The sequence below is a fragment of the Miniopterus schreibersii genome (genome assembly GCF_964146895.1).
Source record: "Miniopterus schreibersii genome assembly, chromosome: 10".
Classification (NCBI taxonomy): Eukaryota; Metazoa; Chordata; class Mammalia; order Chiroptera; family Miniopteridae; genus Miniopterus; species Miniopterus schreibersii.
In genome coordinates, this window is record NC_138110.1 from 73,437,144 (window position 1) to 73,455,141 (window position 17,998).

Genomic DNA, 17,998 nt, shown 5'->3' on the forward strand with positions numbered 1-17,998 from the left:
TGCAAGCAAAACAAACCTTTTTAATGAGGCCTCTTGGGCAATGCCAGGCAGGCCAACTACGAGCTAATCCAAATAGGAACCTTCACTCTTGATCATTTGTTCTACAGCATCAAAGGACCTCCCTGCAGTGCCCAGAGGCCTTTGTCCCGGAGCCTAGGCACAGTGAGAGCCCTCGGCTCCCAGTTTCCTGTTTGCCTTTGTCGTTCCAATCACGGTCTCCACAATGACAGCGGTTTCTTCATACGTCTGAACGCTCCCAGCTGTAAACTTCTCAATGGATTCCATCACTTCCACCTTCTCATATGCCAAAGTCCTGGGAGGGCTTCTCTCTTTGGGGCTGCTGCTGCTAGCTCCCTGCCCCTCAGATCTACCCTCCCTGGCCCCAGGCCTTTGGGGTGGGGGTGGGGATGGGGGTGGTCCCTCTGGACCAGGTGTGACCAGGAGACAGGGCCTCCTGGGCCCGTCGTCCCCCTTCTGGCCGGCATACTTCTCCCCGGGACCTTCCAGTTCTTCGGTGTTGACTTCATTCTCCATGTCTGCAGCATGCTGGCCGGGTGGCTGTCCATCTGCTCTCCCCTGTGGACCCCCCTGTCCATTCCCTAGAGGGGGCCGGGGCTGCTCAGGAGAGGGCTCCACGGCACTGTCACCATGCGGGGAGTCGGCCTCCGTGGAAACCACCACTGTGCCCCTGGTCGGGACAGGCAATGCGCGGAACCCAGGGTCCACGGGGCTGGCATCCCCGGAGACCAGCATGTGTCGCCCCTTGGGGTAGAGGTCAGCTGGGGGCTCGGGCTCCCCGGGGCTCCTCACTCTCTCCTTGACCATCTTGCAGAGTTTCCCTAAGGCTTTGCTTAGCTGCCCCCCATCTGGCACGTCCTCCGGAGCCCCTTCTGGGGTGGGGGGGCTCCCCTCCTCACCCCCTGACTCAGGCGTAGGCTCCCCTTCTGTAACCACCACCCGCACGGGCTTGGTGTCTTCCAGGCCTTTCAGTGGCGTGTCTTCCAAGCTTGCACCTGCTTTGTCTTTCGCTATAATCTCCTTTTTCCTTGGAACGTTCTTAGGGAGGCCTTTTTGTCTGGGTTTTGCTGTTGTTATATCCTGCACAGCCCTGGCAAAATCTTAAAAATAAAAAAATAAAATTTAAAAAATTAATGGGCTGTAAATCAAATATAATTGTCAGTGAAAGAGGGAGAAAATGTATTCATTGAAAAGTACGCCACCTGTCTTAGAGACCAAAGCCTGGCACTGCGCTGGGTTCACTATTTATGGGGCAAAGCCACGGGGAAAGAGCTCTGGATCTGTAGCGTCCACGGCCCATGTGAAGGACCTAGCTCTGCCACCAACTGTGTAACTTTGGCCAAGTCACCTGACCCCTCTGGGCTCGCAGAGGGGAGGGAAGATGCTGCTTATTCTGACTCTCAGGGTTCCCACCCCACTGGGTACGACTTACCAAGACGCACGATTCTACTACAGTAACACTTGCTGGGAGCAGCACCTCCTGCGCCCCCCAGACCCCTGCCGAGCTCACGGAGGCTACTTGGCTCCATAACTGGAGGAAGGAAGTCCCCTCCACGTCATCCCCACCTCGGGCTCCCCAAGGAGAGGCGGCAGAGCCGCCTGGGCCTCTGGCCTGTGCAGGGCAGAGCCAGGCAGGGGAAGCGTAGGAATCCACAGGCTGCTCCCTTGTCCCACATGCGTCCCGAGCTAAACAAGCATGACCACCCCTTGATCTCACCCCTTCCTCCCGGGTGAAAGGGGCAGCGACGCTGCTGAATCCAGACCTGACAGGAACCCTGTTCCCAAGGCTGTGTTTATTTCTTCAGACTAGCGAAAGGAACAACTGGGAAGTTCAGAAAGCACACAGGAGAGAACCCTGCCTCATCCCTCAGGCTTTTCTGCTTCACTCGCGCCGGGATTTTTTTGAGCTTTTTCATGCCTGAGGTCGTCTCCATCCCCTCCCTCTGTTAACCAGCGGGCTAAGCGAGGGCATCTAGCTGGCTCTCGGTGAGAGCGGGTGAGCAGGGAAGGGGCCGTGAAGCCACCAGGGAGCAGGGGAGGCAGAGAGGGGTCTGTCAAAGGAAGCCAGGGGAGCAGGCATGAGGAAGGGGTGCTTGCAGGGCCAGCCACAGAGTTTCAGGGCAAAAGAAGGCAGGCTCCCTGTTCAAAATGAGTAAGACTCAAACACTGAGAGCAAAGCAGTAAGCCCAGTGTGGGGACCCTGGTGCATGGGCCACAGCCCTGGAGCTGGCCCTGGGCGCCTGGGACTGGAAACTGCGGCCCCTCCCCACAGTGCTCTGACCCCGGAGCTCCATGAAACCCCTCTGAGCTTCATGAGCCACGGGGACTTGAAGGCGCTCCAGGTGTGGAAAACCACGTTACCATCGTCTCTTCTGCCAGAACACGGTGCATGTCTGTGTTTGTGGAGGGCTGGGGTGGTTTAGCCATGAGGTGACATCTCACAGGTGCAAGAAACATCCCCAAAGGACCAAATGTTGAGGGCAGAAGCCACACTTGCCAACCAAGCCCCTTCTGCTCAGTTGTGAACAGAAGAGCGAGCAATAATTGCACATGTGCTCTGCTCCAGACACTGATCAAGCACTTGTGTATAGAGTAGTTCATTTAATTGAGGGGGGATGCAATTCAATATTGAATTGTAGGCCTCTCCCCTCCCCCATTAAATGCTTCCCATTTGGGGATGGCATTCCCCAGGTGGTCTGTCCCCTAGTCTGATTTTTCTCCTGTAAACTTTTTAGTTCAGCCCCTTAACACTCATGGGAGTATATCAGAGAGGGAGAGGAGGAAACCCCACCTAAAAGTGTTTAATTTCTGGATAGATTGGAAGGAAGCATGAATGGTAAGTTCAAGGATAAAGCCACTTAATTTTTTCAATTTTTTCCAGGGCAGAAAACAGTAGAAGCGAGGGCTGGGGAGCATTACCTTTCCCGCTGGGTTGAGGGCCGAGAGAGACTCCATGGCCCGTGATGAACAGAGTGACGGGCATTTCGATGAAGGCAGAGCTCAGCCTGGCAGAAAGAATCAGAAAGAGGTAGTCTCACCCTTGAATTCATCAGGCTAAACAGGTGGTCAGGGGGTAACAACGACCCTCTAATTAAGAGCAAAAATAACAAAAGCTTTCTCTACACCACACTTCTCATGAGCCACATATGATATACATGTAGATGAGGTAGGTGTAGGTTTAAGTGTAGGTATACATGTAGATATAGGTGACACGGGCACAGGCGGAGATGAGGTAGGTGTAGGTTTAAGTGTAGGTATACATGTAGATATAGGTGACACGGGCACAGGCGGAGATGAGGTAGGTGTAGGTTTAAGTGTAGGTATACATGTAGATATAGGTGACACGGGCACAGGCGGAGATGAGGTAGGTGTAGGTTTAAGTGTAGGTATACATGTAGATATAGGTGACACAGGCGGAGATGAGGTAGGTGTAGGTTTAAGTGTAGGTGTACATGTAGAAATAGGTGACCCAGGCACAGGCGGAGATGAGGTAGGTGTAGGCTTAAGTGTAGACAGATGATGTAGAGCAGAAGGTGTAGATGTAGGTCTAGGTAAAGGTATAGATGAGATAGAGAGACAGATGACAGAGATAGAGAGAGAGATGACAGAGATAGAGAGAGAGGTAATGAGAGGGGGAGAGAGAGAGAGAGAAAATGGTAGAGAGAGTGGGAGATTTATTTCCCAGCTTAAGGTGAGTAGAGTTCGAGTCACAGCTCCACTACGGACAAGACCAGGTAGCATGCTGACGGCCACCTTACAGACCCAACCAGGCGGCATGAACCATGCTGGCAGTAGCAGTAATAACACCAACAGCTCGCAGCACTGGTGGAGCACCAGGCGCTGTGCTAGGAACCTCACCTCAAGCATCTCTTTAAATACTCTGATCATCCCGCCTGCTAAGACAGTTATGTCCCCAGCGGCCTGTGGAGCAAATAGCAGCCTTCCCCATGGACCCTTTCTGACTGCCCAACTCAAAATTTCAAACATTCCCACCATCACCCCATCTCCAGTGCCCCCTTCCCTGCTATAACGTCCTCCACAGCACTTGCCATACGTCACACTCCCTCTGTTACAAACTCACTCATCATCCGTCGCCCCCATCTGCATTCGAGGCCCATGGGGTCGTGGATTTTGTGTTTCACTCCCTGCCACCTCCCCACTGCCTAGAACTGGCACCCAGGAGGCACTCAACAAGAATTTGGGGGACAAGTAAGTGAGCAGCATAGAGAGAGGCACCCTCTGGGCTGTGCCCGGCTGTGACCACACCTGTGGCCTTCGTCCTCAATGATCCGATGATACCGGTCCAGCTCGGTCTTCAGGGCTTGCTGGGCGGCCGCCAGCTGCCGGCAGTCACAGGAAGACTTCTCCAGGCTCCTGTCGGTCTCCTCTATCTCCTTCCGCAGGGTTTCTATCTGCTCGTTATAGAGCTGAATCTCGTCATCGTGACACTCGTGGGCGTCTCTAATGGCCTGTTCCAGCGTCGCTGTCTGTGGGCAAAGACCCAGTTGTAAGGAAACCCATCCCATCCTCTCCCTTGACAGGGAAAGTCTGGACTCGGCGTTGCCAAGTTCTGTTTTGTTCCTTTCTCGTCAGCAATGGAATCACTTTGGAACCCTTAAGCACAGAGGAGAGAGAAAACTGAGCTCGCCCTCCTCACACCTGCACCAGCACCCGCTGAACTCAGCCCTCAGTGGAGCCCCCAAAGGCAGCCCGAGGATGACCACCTTAGAAAACAAGAAGACTGCTGTCCATGGAATAAAATGTACAATTCAAATAAAGTATATTCTTCATACTTTAACAAGTTGTCATAAATCTGACAGCCAAAAAAATAAGTCAAAAGAAGAACATGTACTAAACAGATAAGATGTAATTTTACTGAAATAATTCGGGGGGGAAGCATTTCCTTGCTCTTATTTAATCACTATGGTGCTATAATTTTCTCCTGATTATATGTTTTGGTAGCCAAAATGTATGTGTGTGTATGTGGGTGTGTTTTTGCAAGTGTGTGCACACTTGTGTGTAACTTCAGGGAAACACTATTTACATATTAATTCAAGGGAAGTCAAAATTAAGGTGCAGGGCACTGTCCAGCACCAGCCTGGCTGTTGGGGGATGAGACGAGGACCCTCCTTTTGGAGCCTACAGTCCAGTGGGGAAGGCAGCTCAGTCACAGACATGCCCGGGGCATCACGGAGCACAGAGGGCCTGTGGCGCTGAAGGATGTCAGAGGGGCTTCCAGGAGGCCGTGGGACAGGTCCTGGGTACTGAAGAGAAAAAGGGACTTCCAGAAAGAGGAGACGTGATGAGCAAAGGGGCAGGTGCCAGGAACTGCAGGAGGAGTCAGAGAGGAAGGGAAGAGACAGCCACCCGCAGCCAGTCCAGGGCTTCTTGGAGAAGCAGCCAAGTGGATACAAGAGAGAGGCAGGCAGAAGGTGTGGGCCACGCGGGAACGTGAACTTCATCCTGGGCTCGGCAGTAAAGGCCGAATGAGAGGAAGTGTTCAGCACAGCTACGGGGCTTGCCTCTGCACAGCAGGGGTTGACAGGGACCCAACAGCACCTCACAGTGAGTCCTATCTGAAGGGGTGACCTCCTGCGTCAGTCCTCTTAGGCCCCCAGACTCTTTTGCGTCCAAGGTCTTTTTCAAAAAAGAAACAGGCCCTGGCCAGGTGGCTCAGTTGGTTGGTGCACTGTCCTGTGCACCAAAGGGTTTCGGGTTCGATTCCCAGTTGGGACGTGTGCAGAAGGCAACCGATCGATGTTTCTCTCGCTCTTCCTTCCTCTCTCTGTTTCTTCCTCTCTCTAAAACCAATAAAATCAGGTCCTCGAGTAAGGATTTAAAAAAGGAAACAGAAGAAATCAAGTGTCTTTCGCGGATTATGCAATCTTACCCACGCCTGCCGCTAGGTGGTGCTAAGCAACCTCAATGAGAATATCATGACAGCTGGTAGGTTCGTGACAGTTCTCACTTTCCTGTCCCAGAAATTCTCAGTCAGTGCAATTCAGGCAACCAGAAGTGCCTGTCCTCTCTCCCCCGCCTATTAGAAGTGCCATACCCACAGAGATGGGTGCTGTGTCTCTCATCCTGGAGATTAGTGTTCTCATGGGCGGCTGAATGTCCAACAGGAAGCCAGAGACAAGAGGATGCAGGGCCTACCTGGGCCTGCAGCTCCGCTCTCTGCGCCTGCAGGAGAGACAGGACCTCCCGGCCCTCCTCCAGCTGACCCTGAAGGGCGGCCACCTCACGTTCTGTCAGGAGCTTCTCCTGCACAAAGAAGGCCAGACTCAGCACTCACACACACTTGACATACGAGGAAACCAAAAAGGAAAGGGGCAAGGAAGGTGTGGGACCCTGTTATGGTCTGCATGTTTATGTCCCCCACTACAGATTCATATGCTGAAGCCCTAACCCCCAGTGGGGTGGTATCTGGAGGTGGGACCTTTGGGAAGTAATTAGGTTTAGATGAGGGTGGGTCATGAGGGTGGGGACCCCAGGATGGAATTAGTGCCTTTATAAGGGAGACACCAGGGCTCTCCCTCTCTCTGTGTTGCACCAAAGAAAGGCCACATGAGGACATGGCAAGAAGGCAGCATCTGAAAGCCAGAAAGTGGGTTTGCACCAGGAACCAAATCTGCTAGCACCGTGATCTAGAACTTGAAGCCTCCAGAACTGTGAAAAGTACATGTCTGTTGTTTGAGTCACCCAGTCTGTCTCCAGCATCTGAGTCACTAATGCTGTGAGTGCAAGTAAAGTACTAGGACAGTGTCAGGAGACCTGCATTGCAGAGCTGGTTGTGCCAAGAACTGGTAAGAGATCCTGGACAAGGCACCTTCCCTTCTGTCAAAAGGACAACTTGGATATGGGCTCATTCTCTGTGTCTGTCCTCAGATGTCTAAAGGGTGGGGTCACAGTCTGAGTAGAAAAACAAGAGTAAACTTCAAATGTGACCGAAGTCGGAGTGGGGAGGAGGTGACCCGTGCAGCTCTGAGCAGCCCGACCTGATGCCTTTCCCGGGTGTCTGCTGGCTGGGCCCAGGTACTGCAAGCAAAACCTCCAGATGTGCTTCCCTGCAGCCCGGGCTCCAGCTCTTACCTCCCTCATCCCACCTGTAATGGCGGCTGCTTGAGGGGTGGTTTGGATGATCTGCTGCAGGAGGCTGACGTAGGTCTCAATTTCCTGAAGATTCTGTTGGAGGAAAGAGAGCATTCTCATTAAAACCTGAGCTGCCTGAGTTTCTCCCTCCAGGACGAGGTGACCCCAGGGACGAATGCTTTCACATGTCCCACTGTCACAAATAGCATAGGCCGCAATCTGTGCAGCAGGCACTTGACTTCTTTAATCTTCACAAGATCCAAGGGGCAGATGGATAAACTGAGGCTAGTTTTCTTCGTTTCCCTTCAGCTATGTGGATGCTTTCCTGCTGTCTTCACAGAGCCCTGCAGGCAGGGCGACGGGGAAAAGCAGAGCAGGAAGACAAAGAGGCCCCAGAGGGTACAAAGGGCCCCTTCTGACCCCAGAACAGGGCAGAGCTTCAGAGGACAGCATTTGGTCAGTCCGTCCCAGACTAAATCACTTGCTAGCTGCATGAGGCCTCGGGCAAGCTATTTACACTTCCTAAAACTCTGGCTCTTCCATAAAAGTGGGATCACAATCTGAAGAGCACCTGCCCCCACTCTGGCTCTGTGCCTGAGGGCTGATGACAGCATCTCGAAGCAGCCCCCTTCAGAGAACTGCCCTGGGCCAGACAATGGTTATCTTGTCCAGGAAGCTGCTCAACTCCTCCCAATCATGTCCCATCCCAACCCCGGCCAGTGACTAGCTGGTACAGGAGTGCCAAAGACCAATCCTCTTGCCTCAAGATGGGAACAACCTGGTGGTGGTGTGAGACTCATGATCCAGAGCCCCCAGCCCTGCAGTGGGATCAGGCTGAGGCTCCAACTGAGCCTGGGCCGTGGCCCAGTTCCTACCCCATGCTGTCCCACTCCTCTTCCTCCCTCTCCTTCTCCTGGGTGCTATCCACCCAAACAGCAACCACAGAAAATCACCACCTTAGGCTCTGCTGATGGCCAACCTGATCTAAGACACTATCTCATGAGGCTGTTGTTGAGATCCAATGAGAGAATGCACAGAAGCGCTCACTATTGTTATTGTGGTTGTTGTTGTTATTGTTTTATTATTATAAATGGCCCTGAAGAATCTTTTGAGCTGCTTAAAACCTGCCCACAGGCACTGCTCCCAGGATTCCAGAAAAGTACAGCAGAGTCAGGAGGGCAGGACTGGAGGAGGAACCAGGCTGGCCTGATAGAAAGTTGGAGGAAGCCAAAGGGCAGGGAAATCCCTTCAGTGCAAAGCAACAGGACTGCCTTCGTGCTGAAGCAGGTTCACACCGAGGCAGAGAGAGAAACCAATGCTAGCTGAGCACTGGCCAAGGTCCAGGTGACAGTGGGTGCTTCACCCACACTATCCCGTAGCCTCAGTTTGGTAGCCCCAGAAGCAGACTCTTACGCATTGAATATTATGTCCCTCCCAAATTCACGTTAAAGTCTTAACCCCCAGTAAGATGGTATTTGGCCGTTGGGCTTTTGGGAAATAATTAGATTAAGATGTGGTCATAAGGGTGGGGCCCCATGATGGAATTAGTGCCCTTTTAAGAAGAGGCACCAGAGAGCTGGCTCTCTCTCTCTTTGCAAGTACATGTTCCTGGGAAGAGCAAGTGAGCACACAGGGAGAAGCCAGGAAGAGGGCCCTCACCAGAACCTGACCAGGCTGCTACCCTGATCTGGTGTTCCGACCTCCAGAACTGTGAGAAATAAATTTCTGTTGCTTATAAGCCACCCAATCTGTGGTATTTTGTTATAGCAGCTCAAGCTGACTAAGCACAGACCCTAAGAAAACAGTCTGAAAGCAAATAGTTTACTTGGGCAAAGATGCCAGGAAACATGAGTAGTGGAGCAAGGAGGTGAACTAGGGAGGGGAAGGCAGCCAAAACCGGGTGGGTTATCAGGTAAGTTACCACTGTAGGCACCGGGAGCTCAGGCCCACTGAGGATCTCTGGGAGCTGGTGCAGAACAGCAGGTAAGAGGGAGCTGGGGGCCGTAACCAGCAACTCACATCCATCACCTACTAAGGCTTCTCCCAGGGCCATTAATCTCCCAAAACTTCCCATGAGGCGGAGTAGCTCTTGCTGCCTGTAGCAGAGGCAGGGCTGCAGATACTGCCAGTTAGAGGGAGGCCAGAGCTCACTGGAGAGGTCAGCTACACTAAGTCAACCACACAGCTATGCAGGAAAGAGAGTCTGTCATTTGCATTTGGGAGATAAAAAAGCTCAGAGAGGTTAGGCTACTCGCCCATGATCACACAGCTCCAGGATTTGATTCTTCCAGGACACCAAGGCCCCCCACAAAGCCAGGCCTGTAGAAAGCTGTTGGGTTGTGGGGCAAAGAGCACTGCATGAGAGGAGGCTCCTGAATGCCATGTATTCCCTCAGTTAACTGGCTCAGAGAAAGAGTTAAAATATATCTATTGCATTTCCTGCAGTTCTGCATTTCTGAGCTGAAACAGTTTAATCAAGACAGATTTATGTAAAATCACTCCGTGAACTGTAACACACTATATAAATATTAGTTCCCAACCACCCACCCAACACACACACACGCACACACACACACACCTGTCTCCTCCTCTACACACGTCTAGCTCGCTAAGAGCTGTCTGGCAACCAACCCATCGCCCACTTGATTCAGGAGCAATGCACACAAAGTAACCTGCTCTGGCAGTTTCACTTTTCAGCCACGAGTGCCCTGACTGCCTGACCGAGCCCGAACTGGGTTTTCTGGGGGAAGAGCTGCGGAAGGGTCGTGGTTACCTTTCTGTACCTGTCCTTTGCTGCACTGATATCGTCCTGCAGAAACTGGACTTCAATCTGAAGGTGCAGATTACACAGTAAGGCTTCATCAGCTTCCTGCAACGAGAGAGCGTCACACATCAGACTCTGCGGGGCGCACAGCGCAGGCATCCGAGATGGGTGTGAAACTGGCCAGAGGTCTGTCCCACAGACCACCCACGGCCTTATTAAAATGCAGCTTGGCCCTGGCCAGTGTGGCTCAAAGGTTAGAGCATCGGCCCGTGCACCAAAGGGTCTCGGGTTCAATTCCCAGTCAAGGGCACATATCTCTAAGACAACATGCATTTTAGAATGACTGCTGTGGTGAACAGCATTTGTTCCTCTAAAGTTGGAGATGACATTTATGACAGAAGGCTGAATGTTCTCACCAAACTTTTCAATAATTCACCAATTTTTCTCTCATTGATCTTGTTTGGATAAACCATATAGGTTGAAGAGTTGTTTGTGCTCTTAGTAAGATAGTTCTGTGATGGCTAGAATTGACTTAAATACTTCAGTAGTGCAGTGCAATGTTACAGGTGAACGTTACTTGGGTTCCTCAACATTGCCATCTCCCGAGACACCTCTGCCATGCACACCTGCCAATACCTGAGGCCTCGCTAAGCGAATTTTTACTGACTTATTAATGACTTGTTCAAAAGCACGACGGATGCTAGCAATGGGCTCTCATGAATAAAGGTAGATATGTGGTCTGGCTAAAATATTTAAGACCCTCTCCACTCTTGCATGAACAGGGTTAAGAGAGTCAGGTATGTGGACGGGTTAAGATACTTTGAGACACTCCACCCTTGCACTAATAGGGTTTAGGTCCTGAGAAGGCCTCTGCCTTGCTCTCTCAGGAAGACACTTGGTTCCTTAATTGTTCCTGTAAAAGACCACTGGAGAAGGAAGGTATGAGAATGTCTGGTGCTGACAATAAGGAGGCCAGGATTCTGACTATTGGATCACTTGCCTTGAATGAATTTTTCATGCAAGGTGTTGCCTTAGCACCTAAAACATCAGAGAGCCAGGATTTCATGGAGCCTAGAAAACAGGTTGTATGAACTTTGGGGGGCCTGCAGCAGAATAAGTGATTACTTATGAAATATATGTCAACAATAAAAAATGACTTAAAAAAAAGACTTATATGCTTGTGTGAATCTGGTCCGAGCTGCATTTGGCAGAGCCCTCAGATTCCATGAAGTTGCCTGAAGGGGCTCTGAGGGAGGAGGGCCGCTGGGTGGATGGGGTGCCTGTCCCACCATCGTGTCCTTAAAAGAATATCTCTGCTTTGGCTCCGTACATTGGCTTCTCTGTGATATTTTGTTTAAAGGATGTGGCTTGAAAAAGTTTGAGAATCAATGACTTCTAGTGTCTCTTCTATTTCTGAAATTCCGAGTGTTTGCTCCCTTTAATAGCAATAACACGGAGGGTCCTTGAAACCCACTTCCAGTTCCTTGAAACCCAACTTCCAGTTCTTTAGCTCCACTAATTGTGTATCAACTGTGGATGAATTTTTGGTTAAAATGAAGATATTTGAGAATCTGCCCCACCCCAACCTCAGCAGTCATTCTTCTTCCACCCCTCTCTTAGGATCATGCCAAAACAACCACTCTTAAGTGCCATCAGCCAACCCTTTAAACCGCCCAGCCAACATCTGTCCTTAAAAGAGAGATGAACCGGGTGCTTCCTCAAGCACGTCTCTCCCTTTGAAGACAATCACCTGATAAACTGCCCCGGAAACCTCCCAGAGGTGCGATTGGTGTATGGAATGTGCGATTGCTAGTATGTTGGGGAGCATTTGTGTGGAAGTGTTTTCTTTTGTTTGCAAGAGGACTCAGAAATGTGCGGATGCTTGTGTTTTTATTGTGCTTTGGACGCTGTCAGCTGCCCTTTCCAAAGCTCCCCGACCAGAAGCATCTAGATTTTTCCAAATCGAGACTCTGGGTCAATAGTCTAGTTTTAGGAAACACTCCAACTCTGATATGGTATGTTTTAGATGTAGATCAGTGGTTCTCAAAGTGTGGTCCCTGGACCATGCCACCTGGGAAATTATTAGAAACGTTAGAGCTACTGGATGAGTTTCTGGGGTCGGAGCCCAGGAATCTGTGTTTTAACATGCACTCCGGTGCTGTCAAGACACACAGAAGTTTCAAGCCACAGAAAGCAGGCATCCTGAGCTAACCCTGACTGTCTGAAGTGGTTGCCTGGAGTTCCACGTAGGGAAGAATCTTAAGGCCACCTCTGGGCACAGCAGGGAAGGATGCTGTATTCTATCAGCAATTCTGGTGAGGTTATGGGCAGGGCAGGGAGGGAGAGGGGAAAGGCAGCCATGTGCCCTGAACAAGAATCCCTTCAACTAAACTTCAACTACATAGTCTCCATGGGTCGTTCTGCTCTGACATTTGAGCTCTGAAATGATCTGGAAAGGATAATGTTTACAGCTATTCGCTGTCCTGGTTTGTCCAACCTCTGAGTCCAGGATTATTCTGCTATTTGGTAGTGAGGTTCTCCTGGCTAAAGCAGAAAATCCAGTCTGGCAGGATAATGGAGGATCAGAAGAAGGTAGCTGTCCCTGCAAAGAACCCCACAACCTCTGCAGGAGGGTCCCCAGCAAGAAACCAAGAATCCCTGGTGTCCCCCACATGGCTACTTCAAGAGTAAGGAGCTTGAGGGCAAATGGAAATTTTTTCCTCTGCTCTCTTGAAGGTTTTCCTGTGGAGAAGTAATCTCAAGACTCTTAGCCAACAGGACAGAGGTATCACTGCATCCAAATAGGCACTGCTCAAAGCAAGTTCCCTCCTAAGTTTGGTGTCTGGGGCCAGGATGTCTGAATGGCAAAATGACGCCAGTCACGGTCATGCCGACATGTTCTGAGAGCCCAGCACGAGCAAAAAGCTTCGTAGTCCAGGTTCTCTCTTAAGATCCTGCATCCTGCAGTAGAGGAGAGTGTGTCTGGGTGTGTGAGTTCACACGAAGATTTAGTTGAAATTGCAAAGTCAAGGAAGAGAGTGACGGCAAAAGAAATAGGTGAATCTTGAAACACTGCAAAGAGGGGGTGTGGGAAACAGCGCAGCCATTTAGTTCAATCCTGTCATTAATCTACTCAAACCCGAGCAAGTGCTCAGCTCACCTTGTTAAGCCGCTCAAGCATGTCTTTTAGCAGCAGCTGACATTCACATTCCTCTTCATACCTGCAAATTGGGCACATAAGTGAAAGGTGAGCAGCTTCTAGGATCCCACCAGTGTTGATCCCACAACCAGCATCAAATTTAACCCGATATGAGTATTGTGTCCTCTGTTTCAGAAGCGGTTCCTAATTTTAAAGCAGAAGCTAACGCTTTATTTCCCAGCCCACAGCTTCCCAACCTCTATCACATCACGACACACACAGAAAGTGCTGGCCTGGGCATCACACATGGGCTAACTGGGAGCAGTAAATGGCACAGGACTCTCCTGACCTGGAGGCCCAGCCACCCCAAGGGTGAGGGAGTCACAGCTCAGCACACCCAGAACTCAAGCACAGCAGCAGCACAGAGGCTGGGAGTCTGCCCTGTGTGACACCGTTACCCTGACCTTGTTTGGGTTTCTTACACTACTGTGTTTATCAACATGTGTCAGGGTTTCTGGATTATGCCATTTAATCCTCACAAAACCCTGACAGAAGGCAGTTATTCTTACCGCTAAAGGGGTTCAGAACAGGCCTCCCCCAAATGTGCCACTCTGGCAGTGAATTATTTTGAGCTAAAGGCAATCAAGACCCTATGGGAGCACAAGAAACTATTACCTCCCCCTTAAAGAATTTAAATTAGGGGCCCTGCCCATAATAAAAGTTATCACCAGAAAAAACTTTGTATGACCTATCTACGGGGCAGGGCAGTCCTTGTGGCATCATCGCTGCACACCAAAGCCTGCTCTGGGCCAGTGAGCAAGACAGGCTGGGTGAGCCAGGGGGTGCCCCTGGCAGGAAGGTGAGTGAGTGCATCAATACCCCAGCTCTCTTGCCCTCAGCAAGAAAGGGAAGGAGGGAAGGAAGGAGGGAGAGAGAGAGAGAAAGAAAGAAAGAAAGAGAGAAAGAGAGAAAGAGAGAGAGAGAGAGAGAGAGAAACATGGATTGGTTGCTTTCTGCATGAGCCCCAACCAGGGCCAGTACTCAGGAATCAAACCCGAGACCCTTTGGTGAGTGGGCCGACACTCTTAACCACTGACGCACACGGGCCAGGGCTAATTTATATAATTTTATATGGATAAACCTCTTACATGATTAGACAGGGTTTTTTTTAAATATATTTTTATTGATTGCAGAGAGAGCGGAAGGGAGAGAGAGAGAAACATCAATGATGAGGGAGAAACATCAATGATGAGAGAGTCACTGATCGGCTGCCTCCTGCACGGCCCAGTCTGGGGATCGAGCCCGCAACCCGGGCATGTGCCCTGACCAGGAATCGAACTGCCATCTCCTGGATCATAGGTCGATGCTCAACCGCTGAGCCACGCTGGCTGAGCTCTAGACAGTATTTTTAAACTACATATAAGGACACTCAGTGAAAGTCTCCCTCCTGCCTCTGTCTCCAACTGCCCAGTTCCTACTCTCTTATCCCCTACATGTAACCAGTGTCATTATTGTGTGTGTGCTTCTGTTCTCTCTTTCCTGGGCAAGCAAAACATTTCCACTCTTCCCCCCTTTCTTTTTAAAATAAATGGCAATAACACGCTGTCCTTGTTTTTTTACAATTGCATAGTATCCCACTGTAGGAATGAAGCACAGTTTTAAATAGGCATTTAGGTTGGTTCCAGGCTTTTGCCACCGCAGATCCCAGGGCAGTGAATACCCTTGCAGGCATGCCACTTGGCACTGCTGGAGCACCATAGATCCTTTGAAACGGCCCTGCTGAGTCAAAGAGCACAGGCACTTATAACCTGGAAAGAGGCTGACAGATTGCTGTGTATCGTTTTTCTTTTTAATAGCTCATTGTAACGCATGACATGGACATTATACCTCCATTTTAAAATACATTAAAAGTAAATGATACCATTTCTTGGAAACGGCGAAGTGCCATCAAAAGAGAAGCTAGTCTTACCTTAGGGAAATGAACCACGTGCATGGGCCCCTACCCCCACCCCCCCTACTACCCCCTCCCCCGCCCCCCCCGCCCCCCACCACCACCCGCCTCCATCCTGCAGGGCTGAGCGCGGGAAACCAGAGAGGGCCCCCCGACCTGGGACGGCAGCCTGCTCTCGCGCCCTCGCCGGGGGTGCCGCCCCGCCCCGCCCCGCCCTGCCTCGGTTTCCCCAGCGCCCGCGCTTACCTGCCGCGGTACCCGTCGAGCGCGCGCTGCGCCTCCGCGCCCTGGCGCTGCAGCCGGGCGCGCTCGGCCGCCAGGTCCCCGGCGCGCCGGCGGTTGCCTTGGACCAGGCGGCCCAGGGCGTCCTCGGGGCGCGCCCGCTCCCCCGGGCGCTGCAGGGCGCCCAGCCGCCGCCGGAGGCCGCCGTGGCGCTGCTGGAGCGCGCGCGCCCGCTGGACCAGGGCGGCCAGGCGCTCGCCCAGCCCCTGCAGCGCCGCCGGGCCCTCCGCCGGGCGGCCGGGCCCCTCCCGGGCGCGCTCGTGCTGCTCCTCGCGGGCCTGGAAGACGTAGCTGCTCCGGTACATGGCTCCTCCGCGGGCGGGCGCGGGCGAAGCCGGCTCCGGGGCCCCTCGCCGAGCCGCGGGGCCGCTAAATAAACCTGGGAGGCCCCAGGCGCGCTGCTGGGACGTTCCAGGCGGGTCAGCTGTCGCGCTCCAGCTCCCGAGGATAAAAGAGCAGCGGGCATGCTTTTGTGAGCTGGATTAAGGGGCCCTGCAGCTCTGGGGTTTGCACGGTTAAACTGGGCCACGAGGGTTTTGTTCGTGATTGTCCAAGTCCGTTGCTGTTTGATGGAAGGGAGGGTCAGGACAAGAGGGGCGTGACTTGCTTTTGGCTGGTTCCAGTAGGACCCAAGGCAGCTTGTTAAACTTGGACTAGCTGGAGCCCAGGGACCCCTCGCTTTGGCTATGTCTCTTCCAGTCAAGCTTCAGTTATAGAACTTTTTAACAATACCATTTTTTCTGATTACTTAAGCAATTCTTAATTACGGTGTAACTTGGCCTTTAGGAACGCTCCTTACCCTAGGGGTTCTTAACCGTGGATGCAAAATAAAATGCCACGTCTCAGTAAATTGTGAGGTGTGTTGCAAGTAGAAAGTTCTTAATTGTGCGTATATTTGTGAAGAAGCTACTCTTTGTACAAAAACGTAGGAATCGGCCCGGCTCCAGTGGCTCAGTGGTTGAGCCTCAACCTATGACCCAGGAGGTCACGTTAGGTTCCTGGTCAGGGCACATGCCCAGGTTGCCAGCTGGATCCCTAGTAGGGAGCATGCAGGAGGCAGCCCATGGATGCCTGTCTCATCATTGATGTTTCTATCTCCCTCTCCCTCTCCCTTCCTCTCTCTGAAATCAATAAAAACATATTTTTTTAAAAACCGTAGGAAACATGCACAGTTATTACAATGTCACCCTTGCTCTCCTGGATTCTGACATCCTTTCTGGAGTAGGGGAAACAAGTAGAGCTCCATCAAGACATTTGCATAACAGACTATTTGAGCCAAAGAAAAAAATCCTTACATCCTAAGATTTTTTAAATTGGCATAATCTCAATTTAAGATTATAAAAGAATTTTTTGGCCATCATGTTTTATGTTCATTTGTATCATGTAATTAACAAAGCTAGGCTTTGACAAATTTAAAAGTAAATTGTGAGTGTTGAAATAATAGCATTGGATGAAAATATTACTAAATATAAATATTTTGTCATATCTCCAATTTTAAAAATCATTATCAAAAGACTATTTTTGTAAAAATAAGGATTAGTAGTACCATTAACAACTATATGGATTATATATAATTATACTAGAAACTCCTGGTTATCAAAGATCAAGAAAATTACACAGATCTTTGTTGGGTTTAGTAGGGTTTATTATTGCTCCAAAAAGACTGTAACATAATAGATTCAGTCTGCATTGAAACTATGAAAGGTCCTAAGTTGTGTTGGTGGTGTGGTTATTGTTTTCTTTTCTTAAGCCATTGAAAAATTAATTCTATGATCAAATCAAGGAGAACCACATGAGTATATATACAGGTATACATATGCTGCGCTGATGACACGGTAAATTGGTTCCAGGTTTCCTAGAGAGCAAACCAACATAGAACAGGAGTTATAAAATCATTCATTCCCTATGACATCATGTACCAGTCAGGTATCACTACCGAACAAGTTGATCCCAAAACTAAGTGGCAGACAAGGAGTATTGATCACTACCTTCCCAGGTCTTCTGATCAGCTGGAGCAGCTCTCCCTGGAGTGTAGGTGGCTGTCTTCTCCCTGGGTCTTCACGTGGTCTTCCCTCTGTACCTGCCTGTGTCGTAATCTCGTCTTATAAGGACACCAGCTGTAGTACATTAAGTCTCTGGTCATGATGGAGGTTGGGCTTAGTTGTCTGGCTATGCAGGAATGCAGTAGGAGATGAAATTCAAACTGCTTCTTATGCAGACTCTCAGGCAACCCTCTGGGTTTTCAGCTCTGCCTGTCTCCTTCACCTTCTGACATAACCGGTACATCCAATTCCTAAGCTTTTCTGAGAGTCTCTCGAATAAACCCGCTTGTTTTTCCTTCCCATCCCTCTGCAGGCTCTTAGGTTTCTGCTTTCTCCGCACTGCTAAGTCAGTAGCCACTAAGCTATCTCTGCTCAGCCTTTCAAAATTTGTTGTCATATCTTGTGCATTGTGATCTTTTGTCGGGAAAATTTCCCGAGGTGTACTGGAGGACGGGTGAAGAGACCCCAAAAAAGGCTGACGACCCCAGAATTAAATAGAGCTTATCAACAGAACTTATGGACAGAAGCAGAGTCTTGGGCGGCAGCAAGATAGTAAATCTCCACCCCAGAAAGTAGATGAGGGTTGACATAGATAGTCTCCAGGTGGCTTATACCAAGTAACATGTGCTTGTTAAGAGCCGTTCATTGCAAAGCAGTAAACAACTTAATGGGCCTACTTCTCTATGTAAGAACATTCCTTTCAGGTGATA

General features: G+C 50.6%; 1 protein-coding gene across 1 annotated transcript; it reads right to left on the minus strand.

Moving 5' to 3' along the window:
* BFSP1 (beaded filament structural protein 1) lies at positions 1 to 15,551 on the minus strand (the record flags this gene model as incomplete). The annotated part of the gene is made up of 8 exons (XM_081149044.1): positions 1 to 1,118; positions 2,938 to 3,023; positions 4,285 to 4,505; positions 6,175 to 6,282; positions 7,111 to 7,203; positions 9,884 to 9,979; positions 13,035 to 13,095; positions 15,211 to 15,551. The coding sequence occupies 8 exons, from the start codon at positions 15,549 to 15,551 to the stop codon at positions 154 to 156; spliced, it is 1,971 nt and encodes a 656-aa protein (XP_081005170.1). The 3' UTR covers positions 1 to 153.
* Between the last annotated feature and the right edge of the window lie 2,447 nt (positions 15,552 to 17,998).